A 24,958-nucleotide genomic window follows, 5' to 3' on the forward strand; every position below is an offset into this window, starting at 1 on the left:
GAGGTTTCATAAGGGAGAAAATGTTAAGGGTTGCTATCAAAAAATTAATCTTGGTAACCAGATTTGCAGCTGACAGAGCTTTCCTGATATCAGAAACAGCTCCTGCACACAAGATGTGGCCATGGAAAGAGAGAGTGAAACTGCACAAACACAAGGCCACCATTCAAAAAAGAAAGGTGGACTGTTTCTGCCCCATTCATCCCACCATCATGAACGTTAATAATATTTACTTTCAGCAAATATAAGTACCTGGCACATTCCTCTAAGAAAATAAATCCAATAACCACTTGGGACACAAACAGAAAAACAGTATTAAGGCAGACTATGGAGCTGTAAATAAATCAGTGAGTGAATATTAAATGGAGTCCTGGGAGAGAGAGATGCTGCCATGCCCAGCCTGCAGAGGGGAACTCACCTGCTGGACCAGCCAGCAGGACAACCAGGACTACAGTTTGAAAATGATGCTTCATTAAATAAACCAGCTCAGCACCAAGAAATGTGCAAAATGTGCAAATCTCCAGTGTGGCAACTCCTCTGCCCCCAACCCTCCTTTCCTGAATTCCACTTTTCTGCTATTTCTGGCTTCTATTTTTTCATCTCTCACCACAAACCTATCAATACTCTCTGACCACTTCCTCCATATTTCCAAAATCTACTTACTGTTCTCCAGTCATTCTACCAAGATCTTTATTCAAGTCTTGATTCTTATATTCTTTATGAATTACCATTCCTTTTTCTTCTGCACCTGTCTTTGCCATTACAGCCATTGTTTTCAAGGAACAAAAGTAAAGCTACAAAATTTAGATACCTTAGGTATCAGAAATGGTCCAGAATTCTGGATTCTGGTTTTTTGGGTTTTTTTTTTTTTTGATTTTTTTTTGGTTTTTTTTTTTTTTTTTTTTTTTTTTTTTTTTTTTGTTTGTTTGGTTGGTTTTTTTATGTTTGATTTTTGTTTTTTGGCTTTTGTTTTGGTTTTTTTTTAATAATGAATACTATCATTGTACTAGACACTGTCTGGATCTCTTCCAGAGTTTCCCTTTTTCACTACTTTTCACACTCACCATTCAGCAGCCTTAGCCTGGTTAAAGCCTATAAATACAAACTTGCAATAAACTGAAATACTCCGGTGATGCATTTTAAACACAGAGCTTAAACAGCAATAATGTATAGAAAAAAGCAGATTAAAGGCTCTGCCAGTTTCCCTTTTAACACTACTCCACGTGTTTACCTCACAGGAGAACTGTGTGATGGGCCAGAGATACTGGAGGTAACCAAAGTGCATTAATGATGAGAAATCCAGAGGAACTGCTCCACGCCTGGGAGAAGACAAATGCACTGCACTCCCAGGGAATATTCTCCTGATTGATTAACTGGAGCAGTACAAGGAGTTACAGCAGCTCAAGGGCTATAAAAATCTGCTCCAGAAAAGATGAAGCCAACCCAGCCTGGCCTGTGGTTGGGGGAGATTTTCTGGTTTGAAATGGCCTCTCACCTTTCCTGCAATAAGAAAGAATTAACCTTTGATCTCCTCCCTTGAGCATTTTTCTTTTTCACTGCCTTAGAGCACACTATAAAAGACTGAGGAAAATCCTACCTATTCCAAGGTCAGGAGACATGGTCAGCTTTAATCTACATTTAAGTGGCAGCTTTCTATATTTTTATTTTTCTTTTTTCCAGCCTGCCACATGCAGCTCTGTTCTCCAACCTCTCACCATGCAGGTTCACCTGTCACAGGTGAATTAAACATTGTGGGGGCCCACTCAGTGTGCTGACACGCTGTTTTAGGTGATGACACTGCTCTAGGGAGGTACTTAATTCTTTAAATAAAGAAAGAAAGGTGAAAGTCAGCTTGAGTTGGGCAGAGCACTGAAAGAACCATTATGGTAAATTTTAACTCAACAGGAATACAGAGCTCCACCAGAAAATACTTCTTGTGTGCTCCCCTTGTGCTTTTAGCAGGCCAGGAGTGAGAACAGCACCAACCTCAGACAGACTTTGAGCTCCAAATCTGCACTGGAAAAGGAGAAAAGTCCAATGCACCCAAACCTCACCAACAATGCATGATTATATCCCAATTTTCATCTTCCTCCCCTGACCAACACAGTGTGCTTAATCAGCTCTCAGTTAACGCTCTACAAGCATTTCTAAGCAGCAGAGCATTTAGAACAAACAAATCTTTGCTGGAATCTCTAAATGCCATGTGGCAAAATCAGCTGCAGAGCAGTGTGTAATTGTCTGTAATTGATTATGAAGGGTGTTTTCCTCCACTGATAATTCATACCATGTCCTGGAGCCTAGATCTGTCAGTTCTGGCACTCATGCTGGGACATTTTAGCAGGCATGCAGTGATTTCCTATAGCTGTCAGCCTTTTTGAAGGCTCTGCAGTAAAAGTTAATTTGAAATCATATGCATATTTGTGTATTATAATTAGTAAATAATGCTATTAGCTGCTGGTAGGAGCAGCACATCTGAGTGACCAGATGCAGGAAAATACAAGGTTAAATGCACTACACAAAATTGAGTAATCCTGATGTTAAGTACTGACATTTAAAACACATGCACCACCCCTCCATGAAAAACACTCATTTGGAAACACTTATACACAAAATAATATCCAGTAAGTACCACAAGACAGTGGTTTCCATAAAAAAATCCAAGCAAAAAGAAAAAAATAAGATAAATATTTAAGGTAAATTCCATTCAACAATATCTTACTGACAGTTGTGTATTAATCTTTGTACTTCATAGTCTATTCCTCTAAAAAAATTATTATTTTATTGCTCAATATTACATGAAATACTACATTACTTTCCTTTTTCCTGATCACTTTTCTTTTTTTTTACATTTCTACTGCCATCATCATTTTGAATTATTGAAGTACCATTTTGAACTATTCTGCTGGGTGAGCTCAAGCCTTGCTTTAAATTGATCAGTCTTTGTTTATCACAAATACACCCATTATATCTTTATGAAGAATTAGACTCCACAACAACAATAGGCATAAATTAATGGAGTGTATTTAAAATGAAAAGCATAAAAAAAGACCATTGCTTCCTGTTTAAGACATGTGCATGTTGAGGGGGTCCAAATTTGACAGATTGGCTGTGACAGCCCTAACAAAAACCTTTAGTGATGACAAACATTTGTACTTGACTTTGAGCAAGTCACAAGAGATGGGATTGTCTTTTTGTCTGCTTCAATTACACTTTATCTGTTAAAACAAAGGTTCTACAAAATAGATGTACATCCTATTGAAGGCGAATCTGTATTCTTTTGGTTCAGTGGCCCTGTCACTTAAAGCCTGTCCTGCAAATCAGCTTGTGAGGCTCAATCCCAAAAATCCTTCATCCCCTTCCTCTCAAGCTGGTACCTCCATGCAGGTAACACTTGAACTGCTTTGAGGAAAAGAGAAGCTGCCTGCTGGATTTACCTGGAAAAACCTGCAAATTCAGTACCAGATCCTGGTGAGGATGAGGATTGCAGGGGATGGGAGCTGATAATTCCTGACTTCATCCTGACCCTTCCTACGAATGCGAATAGAACTGAATTTTGGCAGGGAAAAAACGCCTGCATGTGGGGAATGATAAAATCCTGTGGTAGCTCAGGCTAAACAGAGCAGGAGGAGCCAAACCAAACCATATGTTACTCAGCAAGACTCTTCTCCTGCTCAGACAAGATGGCATCAGAGCCGTGCAAACGTCTCTCCGTGAACCAGGATTATTTTCCAGCCCAGACCCTCAGGGACCCTGACCCAGCAGCAGAAGAGCTTTGAAAACAATATCAAGAATTTCCCAATCTGTGGCCTCATTTCTCTGGAATTCCAACAAATCCCATCACCCAGCCCTGGATCCAGCCCCATTCTCAAGCCTACCTGCCATGAGCATCTCGTTCCCTCCCATCCTCCCACCTCATCCCTCCCACACACAGCACAAAGGGAAACCTTCTCTGATCCACAGATAAATAAAGGTTTAGTGGCAAAACCCCACCAAGTTTAAATACAGTCCTCTGAAATACAAATAAACTGGAACAAAGTGAGCTTGGTGGCACAATAAAACGGGGTTGAATGATCCAGAAACACACACCCTTTAAATAAAACATCTGGATTATTTTCCAATTCTTCGCTTGTGACAACAGCCCTGAAACCCAAAACCAGATTTAAAAGATGCAGAAAGTGAAGAGCTGCTGCAGCCTCAGCACCAAGGAGAAATGAAGGAATATTCACAAGCAAATCTTCAGGGACTGCTTGTCTCATCCTGCCTTTGCAAACTGACCAGTGAAATCATCAAACCAGAAATACAGATTGCACACAATGCTTACAGTAGTTACATTTTCCTCCATGCAGGCACAAAAGCAGAGAGACCTTCAATGAGCAACTGCTGCTAACAAAACACAATTGGGAGCAGTGGGATTTTTTCTTAGGGGTTGAAATAGCATTTGCACTTTCAAATATAAATATTTTTTTTAAAAGTATTCCCAGTTTTAAAAGCAACATGCCATTTCGGCTAAAAAAATGTAAAAACACTGAAATAAATTGATAAACCCCAATGTGACAAACATGCTGTAAGACAGCTTCTTTCCCCTGTGAAAACAATAGCTTTGGAGAAGGTCCACATTGCATCATTTAAGGATAAATAGCTAAACTGAGGGCAGTGGTTGGCACTGCTGTCACATGAAATGAAATAACACTCTGCTCCCCACGGAATCATTTCCAGCTGACACAACTGAGCTCACACCAAACCCTAGGTATTTTTTATACCATCAACTTGTCTCTGAGTCATTAGGCTCTTATATTCAGGCAGAAATCTAATAAATGTCTCCTATCTAAGCAGTTGATGTGTATCTCCCTCTCTCTCTGGCTAAGCACACAACATCTGAAAGGGCTCCTTTGTCCAGAAATCTACACAGATCTTTCTAGCCAAAGAGATGTGTGAATATTGAGCTGAGGGCTTCTCATCACTCTTTCTGACACATTCAGAGTGAAAAGTCGCTCTTTGTTACAGTGATACTCAAGCAAATTAGTAAAATAATAAAAAATAAAGGAAAAAAACCAACCCAAAGTGGAGAAGAAAGTCAGAAAAAAAAAATTAACATTTTTTACTCATAAGACAAACCAAATATTTTTCAGACTGGAAAACATTCAGGTGCCCTACCTCAGGATTCTGTAAAATACTGAATTCAGAGGAAGGTAGCTAAAGCATTCCACTCCCTGGTATTTTTAACCAAGGAAATTCAGACACCATGAAACAAGGGTCCAGAAAAATGTATTGCTGTTCAGAAACTCCCACTCTGTGTGCCCATGCAGCTCATTTCAAACACTTACCCACGCTGAAGAACCCTTTTTAAGGTACATGTATTGCTCTGACAGTGAAAATATTCTGGACAGGCTGCAAAAACAAGTCTGCAGAAATCCTGCACCACTTCCTGATGGTGCAGTGGACACAAAGTGAACCCTCACACCCCAATTCCCTGGGCAGAGCCTGAATCCAACCCCTCCAGAGAGAATTTTTTTGGCTGCTGAGGTGAACCCCAGCCTCAGATTCCAACATCCCCCATCCTGCAGGGCTGAAGCCTGGGGGTGCAGAGCTCTGACCTATTGCAAGAAAATCAAAACCTATTAAACTCCAGCTCCTAAAAACTCCTAAAAACACCACAAATCCCTCAGGAAAGGACAGTGTGTGAGAATGGAGGCTGTTTTGGCAAGTGGTGGCCTGTGATTATGCCAAAGTCCTGTAACTTGCTCAAGTGGTTTGTTGCTCATGGCATCAACCTCTCCAGAATTGCTCATTGCCAGCCACAAACAATTGTAAAATGTATTTCATGCAATGCTGTTGTGTGCATTTTAAATCTGACACTTGCTTTTGTTTCTTGCTCAAAAGCATCATTATCTTAATCAAGCTGTCCAATATCTGATATAGTATCTCCCCTATTTTTACTTTATTACAGTCTATTTTCTATTTTGGGGTGTTTTCTGGATGCCTGGCTATGAAAGCCCCTCCTTTCAGTCTTCAAAAGTCTTCCTGAGAAATACCTTTCTGTATCTGGTACCTAGTTACCACAATAATAATCACCTTAGAAACATCATAAATATACAATTAAATAGGATTCTGTTCCAAAGACCATTAAGGCAGTAACATTTTTTCCACTGACAAGCTGTGGGATCAGGCCCCAAAATACTTGAAATACTTTTTTTTTTCCTCATCTCCAGACTGCTAATACAGAACATATTTCAGTTTTTACATTTCTCCTACCCTGATTTCCTTGAGACACCCATTGTTACGCTAAGACCTCTTCTCCATCCCACCCGCAATCCGCTATAATTTATTAACTCCCTTCTTCCCTTTCCTCAGCAGGAGGGATGTGCTGGCTTAGTTGTTGGGGTAAAAAATAAGTTTTTTGTAACTCTTTATCTACTTTCTGTTACCTGTCTGCGCAGGGGGATTCTCTTTGTGAGCTTGTGGACGGCGGGCTGGCTGCTGAAATCCGGCTTCTTGGTGGTGTTCTTCATGCGGCACATGATCACTGTCAGCACCATGCAGGCTATCAGGAACACCCCTATGCAGTAAATTGCTATTTCCAGGTAGTCTGGAGAGGTTGGGTATTCCTTTTCTTTCTCAGGAGCTGGATGGGAAGGTTTTGGGAGGGAACAATCAGGCCACAGGGTTAGCAAAAAGGGCAGCGTTCGGCACAGCACTTGGAGCAAGTAATGGTAAAATATAAAATATAACCAATTCTTGTGTGGTATTCAGAGCATTGGATGTTTAGGCCATCTTGTAATCTGAGAGTAATTCTCTTTTCCAGATTACAGCTTTGATTTTTATCTGAGAGTAATTCTTTTTTCCAGATTAGTGCTTCGATTTTTCAGTTTGCACTGAGTGTGAGCTTGTGCATCTGTGTATTCATAGACAAACATACACACGTGTCTGCCTAGGTAGGTACGTAGGTATACATTGAAATATTGCCTTAATCATATCCTTATCATATGAGTAATATCCTTAATCATATGAATAATGATTAAGGATAATTTTAGAGAGAAGCAAAAACTGTTCAAATTAGGCTCAGGTTCATTTTGTTACTCGAGTCAAAATGTATAAGTACAGCAATTTGTGTGAACCACACAAAAGCACATCCAAAGATAAAACTGTGAATTAGCTAGCCTGAATGAAAAGTGTCTAAATTTGAAAATAAATGTTTGGGCTTGAGCCTGCTTGAGTCTGCCTCTTTATTCAAAATTTGCAGTAGAATCTCAAAATACAGAGGGAAGGGAGGATGAATCAGTCCCCCATCATGTCTATAAACTCAGCTTAGGGGTTTCAAAAGGGTTTCAAGGAGCTGGCTGTCCAGCTGCTCAACCAGCTGTGCTTCATGCTGGGTGCCCAACTCCCCTGAGGTCCTTTGAGGAGCCCAGTGCTGGATTAAAAAGCATAATTGAAGTGAAAAACGAATTGGCAGCGACACGTTAATTAACGAGCCCTCTTCTGCGAGGACTGTGGTCTTTCAAGTAACCTCATCAGTGGTTACTGGCCTATGAGATTAGATTTGGGAGGGAGTGGTTCTCCAGAGCTGTTACTCTGATTGAAACCATTTTGAAGCTATCTTCAAGACAGTTATATGTGCAAACAGTGTCCCTAATCCCTTATCTGGGATTCAACCCCCGGATAAACAGCATTCCACAGCCATCAGCGGTCACTCCGCAAGCAATGCACGTTTCATGCTGAAATTTTCTTGTGCCTTTCCAGGCTTAGAAAAATACTTTGCTCAAGAAAATTGGTTTAAAAAAAAAATGCTGTTCAAGCACTTGCAAAATGCAAACACTGCCAGCAGAAGCAAGCTCTACACAAGCACTGCTCTGCCTGCTTGGTGACACCTCACAGGCTCAGGGTTCTGTTCAGAGTGAGATGGAATAAAGCTGTCTTGTTCAATATATTTCAATAAAAGGTAAGAAATTATCTGCAGACAGTGGGAATGTTTAACTCCCACACTGTGAGGCTCAGCAACACACACATGCAGGTTTTGTACCTCTTCCTTAGGATTAACAATTAAAAAATGTTAAGCACAAGATGACCCAGCAAACCTCAGGTGGTTCATGTTTTTTTCCAAAGGAACTCCTGAGGCAGCTGCCAACGGTTATAAATGAGAAAATTTGACTAATGTCAAAACCAACTATGGTTACATCTTCTAACAGCTGATAATAATTTTCAGGCAATAAAGCACATTGATGCTTGTTTCTTCTAAGGACAGAAACATCATCAACCCCAGAACAGCAAGACATGCTTTGCAGTAAAAGCAAATGACTACTTGTTCCCTTAGAGCATGCAATGTTTAAAGATGCACAGAGCCGATTCCCAAGATATGGAAGGCACTGCTTCTGTACATGATCCTCTGGCATTGAAATTGGAATTTCCATGAGAGATTTGCATGACAGGTAAAAGTGAATTGAAGTACACTGAACAGCTCAGGCATTTTAATGAGCCAGTACATAACCATGGCCAAATTAGTTCCAAACTTTGTAACAAACTGAATTTTATCTTCTTGACAAAGTTTACAATGATTTACAGGCTGATTATCAGTTGTCTCGTTGAAGTGCTAAGGAAATGCAGCTCCTTAGCATTTCTGATGATGTAAAAACATTTCAATTAAGTGCAATAGCCACACACCCCACATCATTTTTTGTTGTTGTTGCTGTTTGATTTTTGGAGTTGCAAACTTGTGACAGAACAACTCACTGGCTTGAGACAACTGTGCTTAAAAAAACCAAAATCATTGTAAACATCCTTTTTTTTTTTGAGACAGAAGCTGTGCTAATTCTGCAGCAATCAACAAAGGGGAGGGGGGGAAAAAAAGAGGAAAAACCACAGAAAGAGAGCAGTGTATACCTGGCAGAACTGTCAACCATGCAGTGTGAAAGGATATCCCAATAGAATTACCCGCCAAGCATGTATACTCCCCAGCATCCTCAAAAGTTACATTCCGTATATAGAGAACCTCAATCTCTTTGTCCGTGGTGTTAACACCGGCAGCCTAAAAAAAAACAAGAGGGAAGCAAGAGAAAAAGCTAGACACTGAGAGAATTTTTGTGGATAGGGAGGTGGAGCCACGGGGCTTTGCACTTGGTAAAGGCAGAGGTGGAGAGATGCAAAGCTCCTTCCCCATCCACAATCCCTCATCCAAAAGGCGTTTACCAACAGGTCCCAGCTCACCTCAGAAAGTAATCAACACCCTTCACCAGACCTAAACTCACCACCTAAACATGCATGCAATCAAAAGACATGGAAAAATTCACCCACAAATCTTTTTTTTTTTCTCCTTCTTCTTTTATGACAAGAGAAAGTTGAAAGAAAAACAAAGAGAAAACAAAGTAGGACAGAATGTAGGATCCTTCACATGTAGAGACCTGTTTCAAAGGAAAGAATTTACTATAAAAGCATACTCTAAAATGATTAAAAAGGGATGAGTTCTGCTCCAAAAGACAACTTAGTAGCTGTCTTAGATTGTAAGTTCCTTGCATCACCCACTGCACTGCAGTTTTGAGTAGTTACTACTACTGTAAATTGTGAAGAGTTGCCAAATCTCATTTAAATCTCAAATCTGGAAATATTTGATGGTTTGCCTAGAAGGACAGTGGAAAGTATCCCAATCCTTGCTCAAAAATCAGAGATCTTGTTCAGTTGTGGCTCTTAAGGGTAGGACAAAAAATACTTCGAAGGTTTGAGAACCAGGAGATGAAAATAAAACATTTTTCTACATCTTTAAGATTGAGAGGAGAGCAAAAACTCTGCACGTTTTGTGGTTTTTACTGATCATCTTCCAGACTTGTTGCTTGACATTGTGCACCAATCCAAGTAGCAGTGATTATCCAAGCTCATACAAATGGAGTAAATCTTAGGTCTGGAACTTCCCAGCTGCCCCAACATGGGCACGTCAGGGCATCAGCATCAAGATCTCAGTGATGGAGGATTAGAGAAATTAATGTTTGCTACTTTTGATCTCTGTTCCATTCAAAAATGTTAACTTTGAAATACAATCAAGGAATAAATGCCTTTTTATTGGACAATTTGGAGGTAAAATTAGTTGTGGGCTGCAGTCACAGGTTTGCCTGTCTTTATTGTTACTGCTGAGTAAACCCCAGTTAGTAATGGGTGAGTAAGACCTGGAAAAACCCTCCCACCTGCACAGTCACAGTGACTAAACTGACCTGACTTGTGCTCCAGGGGGTTTTTATGTGAACAGGTCACACATATACACACCTATGTGTATATATAAATACACACTGCTAGGCTGTAATTACATTATTCAAGGAGTACCCTCTGTGTGAACTGCAGAGTATGCAGAATTAGCAACAAAACTGTCCAACACACACACAGACACAAAGACACCAAAGAGAGAATAAAGCTCAGCAAACAGAAACCAAAGCAGTGCTTCTGGTATGGAGAATATTGTGGGAATTTTTCCATGGCTGCTGGTGCAACACCAGCTGCATCACCAAAGGAGGATTCCACATATACCACCAAGGCCAGAGAGTATCCTACAAGCTGCCTGCAGTCTCCCAAAGCACCATTTTTTCCAGCTTGCTTTAAAAAACGTTGTTACCTTGTACACTTGGCAGAACAGAGAGCCAGGCAGACTGGTTGGCCTCCCCTATATAATTGGAGACCTTACAAATATATTCTCCAGCGTCCGCCTCTGTCACATTGTACAGTGTCAGCACTTCAGCATTGGAACTATTTATCCCCGAGTGCTAGAACAGACCAATAACACAGGAGAACAAGGTCACTGCTGCCCAGAATGGACACCAATCTGTCTATGGTCCCACCACCAACACGTCACCAGAATATCAGCCTCTAAACATTGAAGGGTTTGGGGGTTTTGTTATTGTTGGGGTTTTTTTTCCTTTTGGTGGTTGTTGTTTGGTTTCCGTACATCCGCAGCTTCACACGAAGAGTTAGAGAACAGCAGCATGGGGGGAAAAGGAATCCACCTGGGCAGGTACTGCATGGGACAAGCAGGTACAGAGCCTGTCAGAGTTTTGGAAATGCCACCCAGCTTGGAAAGCTTCATTTTCCCTGGTCAGGCTTGCTCCAAACTGGCAGGAATGACAGTACCAATACACTGCTCCAAACCAGACATTTCTGTAGGCTCAGCATCCGCACAGCCCAGTCCTCCAGCAAGCTTTTGGCTGCAGCTGCCATGTTTCTTTGAAATCAAGAGGCTGAAGAAACATGAAAGAAATGGAGTAGATTGTCCCAGGTATGTTTTGGATGCTTTCTACCCATACAAAAATGTCAATGATGTTCTTTAGAAGGATTTTCATTTTTTTTTCTGAGCAATTCATGCCTGAAACATTCAGATACAAAGGACTTTTCACAGAAGTAAAAAGGAGCAAAACAGTGTCTATAAGCTGCACAGTTAGCATTAAGACAAGCAAATGTTTATCTAACTCATCACTTCACTTCTAACATAAACATCTCCACTTTCAAAAGAAGCTCAGAACTCGAAATCCTTGGATTTACACCACGCTCTAAGGAAGGCACCACCGCTGCCGGCATCTGCGAAGCCTCACCTTTAAAACCTGGAGATAAGGGAGCCCATCTGGCCCGTATTTACTGCCGTTCTTCTCCACGTGCTTTATCCACTGGATGTGGGGCTGGGCATCGCTGTAGACCTTGCAGACAAACTCCACATCCCCGCCGACCACGGCGGAGGCGTTGGCGGGGAGCCCCGCCTGCAGGATGGGCCGGTGCGGGGAGCGCTCTGCTCCAGCAGCGAACGGAGGAGAAACAGAGAGGGAGAGGGAGAGAAATAAAGATGCATAAATAAGCAAGGCTGCCAAGAAAACTGTAAGTGAACCCCAGCCAAAAAGCCCTGTAAGCCTGTTGGCTGACTCCTCCGAAATAACACCGCAGCCAAAGCGTGTAACAAAACCTGCAGTTCAAAGGAGATGGCTTGAGCGCTACACTTGTAATTTAAAGAATAGCCATTTGTGGGGAGGGGGGGAAAATGACCCTGCTTAAACACTTTGCTCGTTTTCCACGGTTAAACTCAGCCCTAATTAGGTAAAATATCTCCTTTTGGGTTTTTTTAAGCTACCGTAATTAAGTTACCTCTGAGTTCTAAAATGTCTTGACTTGGCTAAACCTCCACAGATTAAGAAGAAATATTGTTGATTAATTCTGATAAATTAATTGATTATTGATTAAAAATAAATATTATTGATTAATCTTGGATAATTCTTGGTTTAAAACGTGTTAAAATAAACCAAAAGGAATTTCTCAAAAGTAGCAGCAGAAGCCTCAGTGTGCAGGATGCACAAATGAGGCAGCTAAACTTCCTACAATGCCCTTAATCAGTGCCACCACCACCACTGCTCTCTGCTTCACCCAGACACAGCAGCAGAAACACTGCTTCATTCTTGTTCTCATGAAAACACAGGCAAATACAGAGTTCTCTGGAAAACTGAAGTGTATTTAATGTGAGCCAATTCAGCTTCTAATCTATGCCCATGCATAAGCATTTCTCACACATTTTCAGTCAACCTCTCTTGGGGAGCAGCTGAGGGAATTGGGGTTGTTTGGCTTGGAGAAAAGGAGGTTCAGGAGGGACCTTCTCACTCTCTACAAGTCCCTGACAGGGAGTTTTAGCCAGGTGAGAGTCAGGCTCTTCTCACAAGTGACAGGTGACAAGTGAAAGGACGAGAGGAAATGGCCTCAGGTAGTGCCAGGGGAAGTTTGGATTGGATATCAGGGAGAATTGCCTCACCAAAAGGGTTGCCCAGCTTTGGAACTGCCCAAGGAGGGCATCTAAAAGTCATGTGTGTGTGTACATGTGACACCTGGGGAGGTGGTTTAGTGGTGGCCTTGGCACTGCTGGGTTAATAGTTGGACCCAACGATTTCAGAGGTTTTTCCAACCTAAACAATTCTGTGAATCAGAAGTGAAATGCTCACTGGCCATCCCCAGCCTCAGCTCCCCATTCTCCCCTGCTCCAGGAATTCTTTCAAAGATAAGTGAAAAACAGCAGACCTAAATATTTATTTTTAGAGGCTATATACTGTAAAAGCTCTGACATTACAAGCCAAATCAGCTGAATTTCAAACCAAGCGTTCCTTCTTAAACATACTTGTCTCCAATAAATTGTTTCACAAGCAAACATTGTGAGTATAATAGCAAATAATGATGCCATTGAACAATGGGATCTTTTATACACTCCAATATATTTGGCGTGCAGCAAACATCTACTGGGAATTTATTCACTGAGGCTATGCTGGCAGCACACTACAAAGCAGCAGTCTTATTTTACTTGTGGCAAAAGTGCATTTGCAATGCAGTTACTAAATTATTCCATGGCTATGTGTGTCATTTTCGAAGATCTAGGAACAGTTTCATATTTTTTAATTTGTAAATTGCTGTAGAACATATAAATTATTATTTTACGGTTCTGGAGAGAACTTTTAGTTTCTCACCTTATACTAAATAAGCTCTAATTCCATCTCCCTCATTCCTTCATTTGGGTACAAAACCAAGCAAGCAAAAATCTCTCTTTAATAGAAACCTTACACCATCTTCCAAAACTTATTACAGCTGCCTTCAGTATAAAATGAAACCTTAGAGAATGTTATTTAAAATGTTTTTTAGAAGTCAGTAGGCCTCATGTTTCATTTCTCCACATCAGGGTTTGATTTCCTTTGTGACCTTATTCTCTGCCCTTTAACAAACCAGAGAACGAGGCCTGAAACATCTTGGAAAAGTTCCTACTATGCCAGCATCCACACACGAGATGTGTTTAGTTTATCCTGATAGACATCAATGATTTAATCTTTTATTGATGACTGTCAAGCATTTCCTCTACCAAAAAAGAAGAGGCAAAGCAAAGGAGTAAAAGCAGAGTTCTCACACTCTTGGCCCCCAACTGCATTTAAAAAAATTAAAGTGTGTGCATACAGAAGGGTATATATGTATGGCCATTTGTGAGATTTCTTCTCTAAGGGCAAATGTGTTAAAATGAACTTTTGTTGCCCTCCCTCACATGGATCAGTGTTCACCAACTCCTCCACTTCAGCAGAGGGGAGCAGTCCAACAGGCAAACAGCACAGGAGAACAAATCCATCACCATGCAAATCCTGCAGGGCTTCATGGCAAACCTGGGTCCAAAGAGCCCACAAAATACACTCAGGATTGGGGAAAATAACTACAAAGAAACTTCCACTAATTACCAATGACCAAGCTTAATTTTGTTCAGCACCTTCTCCTGGAAATACTCATTTCAGGATGTTATCCAAAAACATCCTGAAGTTTTCCTACCTCTCTGCAAACCCACACACATCTCAGGACTCTGTTCAGCACAGGTACTGTCAAAGCCATATTCATAAATCTCACATCACTATTCAGCATTTAAAATACAAGCCGTACATTTGTAAGCAGATATCATCACTCAAACAGCTAGCTGCACTAATATTAGATGGAAACAGTTTGTTCCTTTTTACTGAGCACCAGCAAAGGAGTCAAAGTTGCCTTTAAAAAAATCTTTTAAGGCTGCTGAAAGTGAAATTATCATTACTGAATAATTATAATCAGGATCATCACTACAACATCGTGACCATATACATCTCTAGTTATTTAAACAATATTTTCATACAAAACAAGCTGGCAACAAATCTCATAGCTCTGGAACCTGATTTCACTATTCCTCTTGTTCATTAATATTGAGCAACCACCTTGAGAAATAAATATGTGCTGCCTGAACACTGACATTTCAGTGTTACAATCTCACTGATGACACAATTTGTTATAGAATCAAGTCAAAAACATATGCTGTAATTCAGAAAATCACCCCCAACATGCTTCATGCTGGTTCCCACTATAAAAGATAGACACCAGCTTGCAGTTTAGATACAAAACCAACATCATCTCCATCTGAGGAATTAGTTATCTACAAAACACAGAGTCAAAATGATGGCTCACATGAGATATATCAGATTCAAGGCCATAAGCACCTAAATTTTACACCACCATAAAAGTGCCCAGGGCTTGAGCATTTCTGCTCACTTATCTGTAGGCAAACAGAGTCGCTATCTGAAGGGATGACTGACAAAGAGACCTTGCCCAAAAGGCTTAGAGGAAGTTGTCATTTAGCCTGTTAATGTTAAAACTTCAAAATACCTCCCTCCAAGAGATAAAACTACAAAGAATCCAGGAAAGCTGGAAAATTCCAAATTCAAAAAAAAATAGCACAATGGAAGGAGCTCCCCAGGAAGTTCCAAGCACTGCAGGACTCCTAGAGATGGTGGGAGCCTGTCCTGCTACTGGAAATGATTGTTGGAGCTTACACAGTTCACAAGAAACCCTGAGAACTGGATCTTTAAGGAATTTAAGCCCTGAACAGAGGATGTCTAAAAAAGGGACTCACCTCTTCTGCATCTTGGTTTTATTTCCAGGTTTTTTTTGATCTCCTCCTGAGGAGAGGAGAGAAAAGAGGGAGAGAAGGAGAGATGGGAAAAGAGAGGAGAGGGAGAGGGAGAGGGAGAGGGAGAGGGAGAGGGAGAGGGAGAGGGAGAGGGAGAGGGAGAGGGAGAGGGAGAGGAGAAGACAGGATGACAGGATGAAGAAGACAGGATGAAGAAGACAGGATGAAGAAGACAGGATGAAGAAGACAGGAGAAGACATGCAACCGTAGGAGGTGAAGATGCTGGGCTGTGGAGGTGGGTGACAGGGCTCAAACCCACACTCTCAGAGCCAGGGGAGGCCTGCAGACACGAGCCCATCCACCCCTGCACCCTGGAGCAGGATGGAGCAGCCATGGCAAGGGAGGCTGCTCGCCAAGCATGCGGCACAGGGGAGATGCAGGGCAGGAATTGCTGCTGCCAGAGGCCACTGGGGAGGGATTGTGGCTGAGAGAGTGGCACTGCTGCCACCAGAGAGCCTTGGCAGGCACAGCAGACAATAACCCCGGAAGGGGGGAGCTCCAGGCCTGGGCCAGGCCAAGTCTCCTTAGCAACCTGGCTGTGCCAGGGGCTGAGAAGAGCTCTGGGAATTGTCTCTCCAAGGCTCCTTGTCACCCCAGCACAGACAGTTCAGGACCTTTCAGGGGAGCTAAAAGCCAGAGCCAAGGCCCATTGAAGTCAGGGGGAAAACTCACAGAGAACTCAATGGGCTTTGCATAAGGCATCCGATTCATTGGAAACAAGAAAATGAAAACTACTCTTACTTTCTGCTTTTCAATGTGCTTGTTTCCTCTCCTTGCAAATGTGTGATTCAAGTGTGGGCTAGAAAAATAAAAGCTTAATAGCAAATGCAAGAGCAAGCATGAGTTCTGGGGACAATGGAGAGATCCTCAATTAAGGGGGGAAGGGAGGGAGAAAAAGATTACCTAATTTTTAGCTAGACACATTTATCAGAGCCTCCAATCACAGTTTTGAAGTGTTACTGACTTCTAAGGACTCGTCTTGATGGCTGCCACTGAGCAGCTACAGAGGGATCCCTCAAATGATGCCTCTGGATCAACAGGCCCTGGTAGAGGTTCTGTGCATTCAGTCATCACTGAATGAGAAATGAAATAGTTCCAGCTGTCACTGCAAACACAGAGCTGCCATACCCTCTTCCTGCCCTGGTCAGCACAGCACCCTCAGCTCTAGTTGCTTATTTTGCCTGACTCCAAGCTTGGGAATTATTCACAGTGGCCTGGACCCTGTTTGGAGAAAACACTATCCACTCCCAGGCACCTTCCCTCAGAAGCTGCAACATCTGCTGCTTTGGAAGATGCCAATTATGCTGTAAATTATGAGTCTGAAAAGCATCCTCCAGCATTTCAGGCCAGACTGTAATCACAGCCTCTTGCATTGGCTTTGGCTTCACATTGTAAACTTGCAAGATTGAGTTGCAAGCCTTAAAAAAATTAACCATAGCCTTTTCTTTGCAGGCTTGGACTAAAACATTCCTCCCCTGTGTTTCATCTTCACCAAGGAGCAGGACTTTCCCAGCATTTTCCACTGAAGTGCCACCCATCTGGGACATCTCTGGGTCACCCAGAGCCCTCTCCAGCAGTGCCATCCATCTCTGGGCACTAATGACCATTTCAGTCACAGTCTGAGGGAACAATTCTCTCCATCTGTGCAAACCACTCTTTGTGCTCTTTTTCTGACATGCCTGTGGGGACTGTACATACAGGTACTGTTACTGCTGGCTCTGATGCTGGTTTTGGTGATGTGGGTACCTCCCACAGGATTGAAGCATTTACTAAAGCCAAAGGGTCAGGCACAGGATATCAGTGCCTGATCAGCATCTATTTAGGATAAATATCAACCATGACAAGAAAGATAAGATTATTAAACCCTTACTGGTTAGTGATCAATGAGTTTCAGGATTCTATTCTGTTCTAGCTAAATGCAAAGGAATGAGTTTGCAAGGAGAAACACAAGGATTACCACCACCCTTCAGGAAAGATCCCACCTACACTAACTGCAAATTCAACCACAAGAACTCAAAAGCTGGATTAATCATTGTTCTCTCAATCAGAGAGCCTTTCAGCTGTCATGTTCCATTAAACAGACACACAGACAAACCCCTCCAATCATCACCTCCTGGGTGATTCACACACACCAAGGTAGAGCCCACAGCAAGTTAGGGATGATGCTCTCCTCCTAAACTCTGCAAAATCACAAGATGCTTGAAGGCTGGAAGGATTAAAATCACTGTCATGAAACAGTAAGAGATAAAGTCCATCCCTGGCAAGAACACTTGATAAAGAACAGGAGCCTCTCAGGCAGACCTGCAGAACAGCTCATGGATCAGACAGCACTACCAGTACTGATGATATCACATCTTACAAATTTTGGCATCTTCTAACCAGTAGGCATTAGCCAATAAATGGCTCATACTGCTCCAGTACAGCAGGAGTGTCCATGTGCAGCATTTCCTACTGGCCCAACACTACCTGAAGAAATCATTTTGGTGGCCAAAGCTCAATGGGGCATTGCTACAGCTGGAGATCCAGTGAACCTGGCACAGGGACCTGGGGCCAGCCTCCATCACCATTACCTAAGCTCCCTTTGTCCTTTAATTTAGAAGCCCTTTACACAAATTTGAGGCACTTCTTGCTGCTGTTGTGTCTCTCACCCAGCTCTGCTCTGGCTTTTGGGCAGTACCAGCAGGGAGTGAGACAGCAGGGTACCAGACTCCATATACCCCTGCTGTCACTGAATACTTTCACAAGAAGTTAAGCATTTGAACATTTTTAAAGAATTCTAATGCTAAAGATTAAAGTTCTGTCACATATTTCAAAGCAGAGCCCATAGCAAAGCCTCTGCCACTCCACCCAACCTCCTTGAGACACTCAAACCCTTCTACTCACCAGCCAAGTTAAAGGCAGTGCCTTTTAAAAATCTTACAGAAGTTAAGCAGGTGTGTTCACACTCTTTGTCCTTGGCTTCACCACCTTCACCTCTAATATTAAGTAATGGCACTGCTTCCCAAGCAGGCAAAGCTCCCACTGATGTTACCCATCTGTCTCCTTGGACAGCTCTACAGCAGGGCTTCAGCTCTCTGTCCTAGCTGCATTTTAGCTAAAAATCCATCCCTGCACACCTTTACACCTCTTCCTCACAGGGGAAGAGACAGCAAGCAAGACTGACCTTATTTGGCTTGATACTAAGCCCACTGATGTCAATGAAAACAGTACCAAAAAAAATATTAAAAATTAGACTGAGAACTAGTTAAAAGTCCTTTCTAGTTTAAGTTATTTCAAATCACACATATATCTGAGGGTTAATAGAGACAGGGACATCCAGCAAGCCTGAGGCTACGGCAGGAAACATGAATACTCTTGTTTTAAAACATTAAATTATCAACAGGGTTTTAAGACCAGTTTGTCCTTAAAAGCAAAGCCCTATTGTCAGGCTGACAGCGTGGGCTTCATCAGGAGCAGAAAAAGTCATAGCAGCAAGAGTTGTACAACACTAATCTTGGAGCTCCCTTGCAGTGTCCCTCACACAGTGCATGCATAAGCAAATGCTTCATACATGTCTGAACAAAGGGTGGAGAGGCCTTATTTTAGTGTGAAAAAATTATGGCAAACAGAACAATGAGAGGCTACAATTTTCATTGATATTCTTTTCAGGGTACCCTAAAAGAAAAAGGCTACAAGAGAATATGAAAAACAGCTTGTGACTTCTCACAGACAAGTGGTAAAATTTTATTGTTCTGGCTGTTCCCAGAGACTGCATTAATTTTTACACCCAGAGATATCATCCTTTGTGCTGTGCACAGCTCCCAGCACTCAGCTGCTGTGCAATAACCAGAGACAATGCTGGGTCCAGCATCACTGGAATGGGCTCTCCAGCAGGCTGTGCCAAAGGTTTACTGCATGCCTGGCACACAGCATCCCTCCCACAGGGATGATGTCCTCTCCCAGCTGCAGTGGCTTCAGCTCACCAGTGCACCCAGGGACGCCATAAAGCACACAGGGGGAGTTATTATTTCTGTTGGTATTGTGACCCAGCTACAGATTTCTCATCTGCCAAATTCCCTTGCCTGAAAACAGCTCTCTGCCTTTAAAGTAAAATGGAAAAGATTATGTAAAGCTTTTAAAAGCACTCCTTACATTTCTACACTTCTCTCCCCCCTTTTCTTACACAGCACACTCGTTCTATTGAGCGATGCAGGTGTGAAATTATTGGAAGCACTGTGGAATTCACCCTTCCCCAGCTCCCTGCCAGACACAGCCAACCAGCAGCTGACTGTGCAGGTCTCAAGGCAGGAAAGAAGCTCCAGCAGCCAGAATTTCAGTGCTGGACAGTCCTGGCTCAGCCTCATGATATATCTGTGTCAGCCCTCACTGAGCCCTTTGGGCATCCCTTCCCTGGTGGTGAAGTTTGGAGACATCCCTCCATCAGCCCCACATTCCCTTCTGCAACACACAATCCACTTCAGGTGCTGAAGACTGCTCATGGGAAGACCCTGACTATACAAATTTGTCATTTTATTTCCAGTACTTTGGGTAAATCCAAGTAAATTTCACAAGATGCAGCAGTGTTCACAGGCTGGCCATGCTTGGACACAAAACTTGGTGCTCCAGAACTGCAAAGCTGATTTATTAACTTTCCACAGCTCTTCTCCTGGTCCTGGCTGAGGTAGGTAATTTTCTTCCTAGCACTGGTACAGTGCCCTGTCTGGATTAAAATGAGAATCCTGTTGAGAGCACAGTGATGGTTTGGTGGTTGCTGAGCAGCTCTCACACTCTGTCAAGGACCTGTCAGCTCCTCCTGCCCTGCCAGTGGGGACACAAGGAGCTGGGGAGGGGACACAACCAGGACAGCTGACCCTAGCTAACCAAAGAGATATTCCAGACCAAATACTTAGTGCAAAAATTGTGGGGAAAGCTGGCCAGGAGCCACTCAGGAACTGGCTGAGCACCGGTCAGTCAGTGGCGAGTTTTTCACTTGCATCACTTGACTTTCTTGAGTTTTATCTCTCTCTCTTCTCCTTATTTTCTTTTTCATTATTACCCTTATATTTAAATTATTAAACTGCTCTTATCTCAACCCACAAGTTCTCAGTTCTGCCCTTCTGATTCTCTCCCCCATCTCACAACAAGAGTCGTGTGGGAGCTTGGTTGCCTGTTGGGGATAATCCACACCATTCCAGCACCCCTATTTTCCTGCCTTTCAGCAAAAATGGACAAGTTCCTAGGAAGAAGAGACAGGAGCACCACCAACAGCCTCTGGCTGAGCAGAAGGTGCCGGAGCTGCTTTCTGAGAAAATGTCACTGAAAAGCAGTCGGGGCAGTAAAACCCATTTGCTGGGATATTCACTCAAATATAGACATAGGTATGCTCATAAATACCCTAGGTGCACAAATATCAAAGGAAAGCAACTGCTGCAATGAAATAATATTGCTTGGTAATGCACATAATCCAACTCAATAGCAGAAACAGTGCTGCAGGTATAAACACTAAGGAATGCATGGATATTCACTTATAAATTCAGAATGCAAAACAATTGATGCTTTGATCACCTTATTTGTGATGGTGATTAAAAACCTCCTGAAAGTATATGTAATTTTAGATTTTTATAAGCATCTTGTAAAAATTATAAATTGCTTTATTCCAAGTAATACACTGTCATGTTGGGTTCTTCCTTTTGCTGAAGTTCTGACAGCATCAGCGTTTCACTTTCATGAAAAGTCAACAATTTCAACATAGTCATGACACCTTCCAAAGAGCAATCTGAAAAAAATAAACCCAGTATCTTAAATTTACAGAGCAGCTCAATATTCAAATGTGTTTACCAAGCTCTGATTTTTAATGTGCTTTTTTATGTTTAAATGGAACAACAGCTGTGGAAGCTGCACCACAGGAACGGTAGCAATCCAAAGATGACATAATGGCTTAAAACCCTCAAAAACTGTAAATCACAGCCACCTCTGGATGTCAGGTCACACAGAGTGGTCTGCAGAGCAGAGAGAGGAGAGGAGACCAACACTAACATTCTAAGTGCAACCTTTTTCTTCATTACACACAGAATTTTACAGTTTACTGATTTATTTGTGCTTTTCTACTGCCAGATTCCTCTCACCTTTCTCACCTTGGTAACAGCCCCTAATTTTGTTTTTCTCCTGGATTGTAAACCTTGTGTTTGTCTTCAATATGTCATCACCCAACCTGTATCACAGTTCATGTACAATGTTTCTATATTTATAATAATTTGTTTAGCTTGGGGTTTTTTCTGTATTTTTAATACATAGCTTTACCAATTTACTGCCAATTACACTTCCATTTTTTCACTAATAAAGCTGTGAGAAAAGCCTGGCTCAGGTCAGAAAGCCCCTCCTGTTAGGCACAGATATGGCTTTTGACACGTGCCAACTGCACATTAACAAGGCAACGGTCCTGTGTTTGCATCTTCAGACGAGTCCTGCAAATTCCTACTTGCACTTCCACAAGTAGGATACAACACAAATTAGAAGGCATGATTAAAAATTATAATAACAGAGCTGAAACAATATCCTGTTCTTCACTCATCAAAAGAAAGAGAAATAACTGCCTTGGGGCTGTAATAAGACAGAAAGTGGGACAGGGAGACCAGTCCTCCCCAGCAGACTCTGCAGGAAGCATTCCAAACATGACAAATTCACCGTTCACCCAGCAGATGAAGTAATGACACCAGTATTTGTCCATAAAGTGTAATTTAGCCAGACTACTCCAATGAAATCAGAAGCTTTAATGCTATAAAACTACAGGGTTGGAATATTTTTACCTTATTAAGGAAGTAGAGGGGAGAACCCATAAGCTTTCATTTTGCCTGAGCTGAACCATCACAGTGTGGGCTTTGTTTTCGGGAGTGAACCCGCACAGCCCCCAGCACTAAACAATTTGCGTAATTCCTCCCGAGATGCACACACCTTGCCAAAAGCCTGGTGCCAGGTGTAAAGTCCACACTCTGGGCTTATCAGCACATTAAATGAAAGCATCTTCCCTCTCAGCCTAACCAGATACCCGAGGGCAGGCATCAGCCTGGATTCCTTCGCGCTTTCTGGCCCTGCCTCGTCTTGCCCCGCGCCGCGAGCGCCGGGTGAAGACATCAAGCCAAAGCTTGTCCTTGTAAAGAGCCAGTCAACAACTACAGCAACATCTGCCAGAAATGCAAGTTTAGGCTTGGTTCTAATACCTGCCCTTAACTCCTGCCAGACATTAATGATGCAACACCCAAGGCATGTTATTGAGTTGGTGTCAGTTCCTTTTTTCTTATGTAACCCGAATCCTAAAAACAATTCTTTGGAAATTAAGGGGAGAACTGTGCTTGAGTCAAACTAATTCTGAACTTTATTTCAACAAGCCTCAGCAAAAGGCAAACAACAATCCATATGTTTCTATGAATTTGGGAATGACAAAATGGAAACATGTCTTTAAAAAAAAAAATATGTGCTCATGCCATGTTCGCAGCTAGAGACTGGGAGAGCACATGAAAGTCCAAAAATAAAACTTGACTAGAAGCAAAAGCAGAAGTTCTTCCTTCTGTCTAAACGAAGGGAAACATAAACAGTGAAGAATCAATAGCAAAATGTCGATTCTGTTTTAGCAAGAATTTTAACGGCATGCTATAAAAAAAAAACAAGAACAAAATTTATCCTATAGCAAATAGGGTATCTTATAATATCCTAAAATATATCCCCTAAAACCACCAAGAATTCAGAAAAAAAGTGTTTTTCTGCACAGTAAAATCACTCATACATGAGATTTCTTAGGCACAAGCTTTAAACTGAGAGTCATTTAAAATGCTTTCTGGGTGAGAAGTTACTCTCACACTGGTTTTATATGAAAATATGAATTACTGTTAAGGGACAGCTGCGTGGTGCTCTGCCACCCCTGGAGCTCACTCCTCAGCAAAGAGAGCCAAAGGCATGGCTATTAGGCAAATTAGGAACTGTTTAAAGTACTGCTAACCTGGCTGAAAAAGGGCTTCTTTTGGGAAAAATATATTTGCAAAAATATATTCATTTTTATAGCAAACAGCAGGGTCATCATATATTCTTTGTAGAGGTGTTGTGCTATAGGAGCTGCTTATAAACCTCAGTAAATGAGGTAATGTGACAAATTTCACCTGAAACCAAACCATCTTTTGTCTCCCTGGATGACAACATTAAATAGGGCAGAAATGGCTACCTGGAGCAGGACTGCTCAAAGACTAACCTTCTTTTTTCTTCTGCCGTTAAAACCCAAATTCAATTAGCTCCTCCATGCTCAAACAGAACTGCTGCTGCTGAAATTGTACTCCAGCAATAATTGCCATCCAAGAGTGATCTAATTATATACAAGTCTCAGTGGCTGCATTCCCACGTTGCTTTCTACAACCCGGATTCACTACAATGCAACTCATAAGTGAAAACCACATCATTTTCAGCCCTTCTCCCTCAAGGTTGCGTGACTTTATAAATGTGTACTGAGAATGGAGTTAGTCTATTAGTAAGCTTGCCATAAAAACCCAAGTTTCTACCTACTGTTAAATACAAAGGAGGAGAAAAGGCACTTCAGCTGCATGTAAAAAACCAGCTAATGGGCTGAGCTATACAAGGGAAAGAAAGTTCTTTTAATTAAGGTACTGGATTAGGATTCAAAGACCAGCTTTGCTTCTTGGCTCTGTCACCAGCTTCCTGTGTGACCCAGGGCAAGAAATTTCATCACTCCTCAGCTCGGGTTTTCATCTCTAAAATGGACAGTGACATTTCCCTCTCCTGGCCTTGCTGTATTTCTGTTGTAAGCAATTCCTGTGTGCTGGCATGTTGCCCTGGACAATAAGTATCCAATATTAATTGAAGCCTCCGTGCACTACTCTAATAAAAAGCTAAAATTGACTGGTCTCCCTTTCACAGCATCCTGGTGGAGTTTTGTATCACCACCATTTGCCACTACTGCAAACAAATCTGAGTCCCTGAGCAAAGCCCTGCTTCAATCCCCACTTGGAAATGGAGAAGGAAGGAAAAGGCCATTGACTGGGGTATCCCAAACATTCAAAGAGTAACTTTGTCCAGCACAGAACATCCTGGCCAACTGGAATGGGCCATTCCCTGCTAACACAGTCACTGTGCACAAGTATCCTGTGCAGCAGAGAGGTTGCCAATGACTTGCTGCTTTTTTTTTCTCCTGTATTTTCTACTCTCACTGTAAAAGAAAAAAAAAAAATCCGTGCAAGGGTTTTGCCAGGTCTGTAAATTTGAACAAGACCATCTGAGCTGACTCTTAAGAGTTCTTGCAAGTAATTACAAGGTAAAAATGAGAATACTTCACACCTACATTCTGACTGAAAACTTCTCAGCCCTGCTGGCTCCAGGCTTTTAATTGTCAAAAGAGTTCAAGGTTTGGAAAGTTATTGGCATATTCCTAACTAGCATTGTGTCACTATTTGGCACGATTTTTGCTGGGATACCTCCCAACTCTGTGACATAATCAGAGGGTTCTCTACATTACACCATATA

At 42.0% G+C, this 24,958-nt stretch overlaps 1 protein-coding gene across 9 annotated transcripts in view; it reads right to left on the reverse strand.

The window, feature by feature from the left end:
* Window positions 1–24,958, reverse strand: part of FGFR2 (fibroblast growth factor receptor 2) — a 79,704-nt gene that overhangs the window by 17,739 nt on the left and 37,007 nt on the right. For 5 of the 9 annotated variants that reach the window (XM_074545324.1, XM_074545327.1, XM_074545325.1 and 2 more), the window contains 3 exons: window positions 11,559–11,749; window positions 8,875–9,019; window positions 6,416–6,619 (listed from right to left, as the gene is read on the reverse strand). In XM_074545324.1, coding sequence (XP_074401425.1) covers window positions 6,416–6,619; window positions 8,875–9,019; window positions 11,559–11,749 — 540 coding nt within the window. Of the gene's footprint in view, window positions 1–6,415; window positions 6,620–8,874; window positions 9,020–10,588; window positions 10,737–11,558; window positions 11,750–24,958 lie in introns of all 9 variants that reach the window. The other 4 variants (XM_074545328.1, XM_074545326.1, XM_005489853.4 and 1 more) reach the window with 2 other exon arrangements.

This window comes from Zonotrichia albicollis, chromosome 7 (assembly GCF_047830755.1).
Source record: "Zonotrichia albicollis isolate bZonAlb1 chromosome 7, bZonAlb1.hap1, whole genome shotgun sequence".
NCBI classification, from domain to species: Eukaryota; Metazoa; Chordata; class Aves; order Passeriformes; family Passerellidae; genus Zonotrichia; species Zonotrichia albicollis.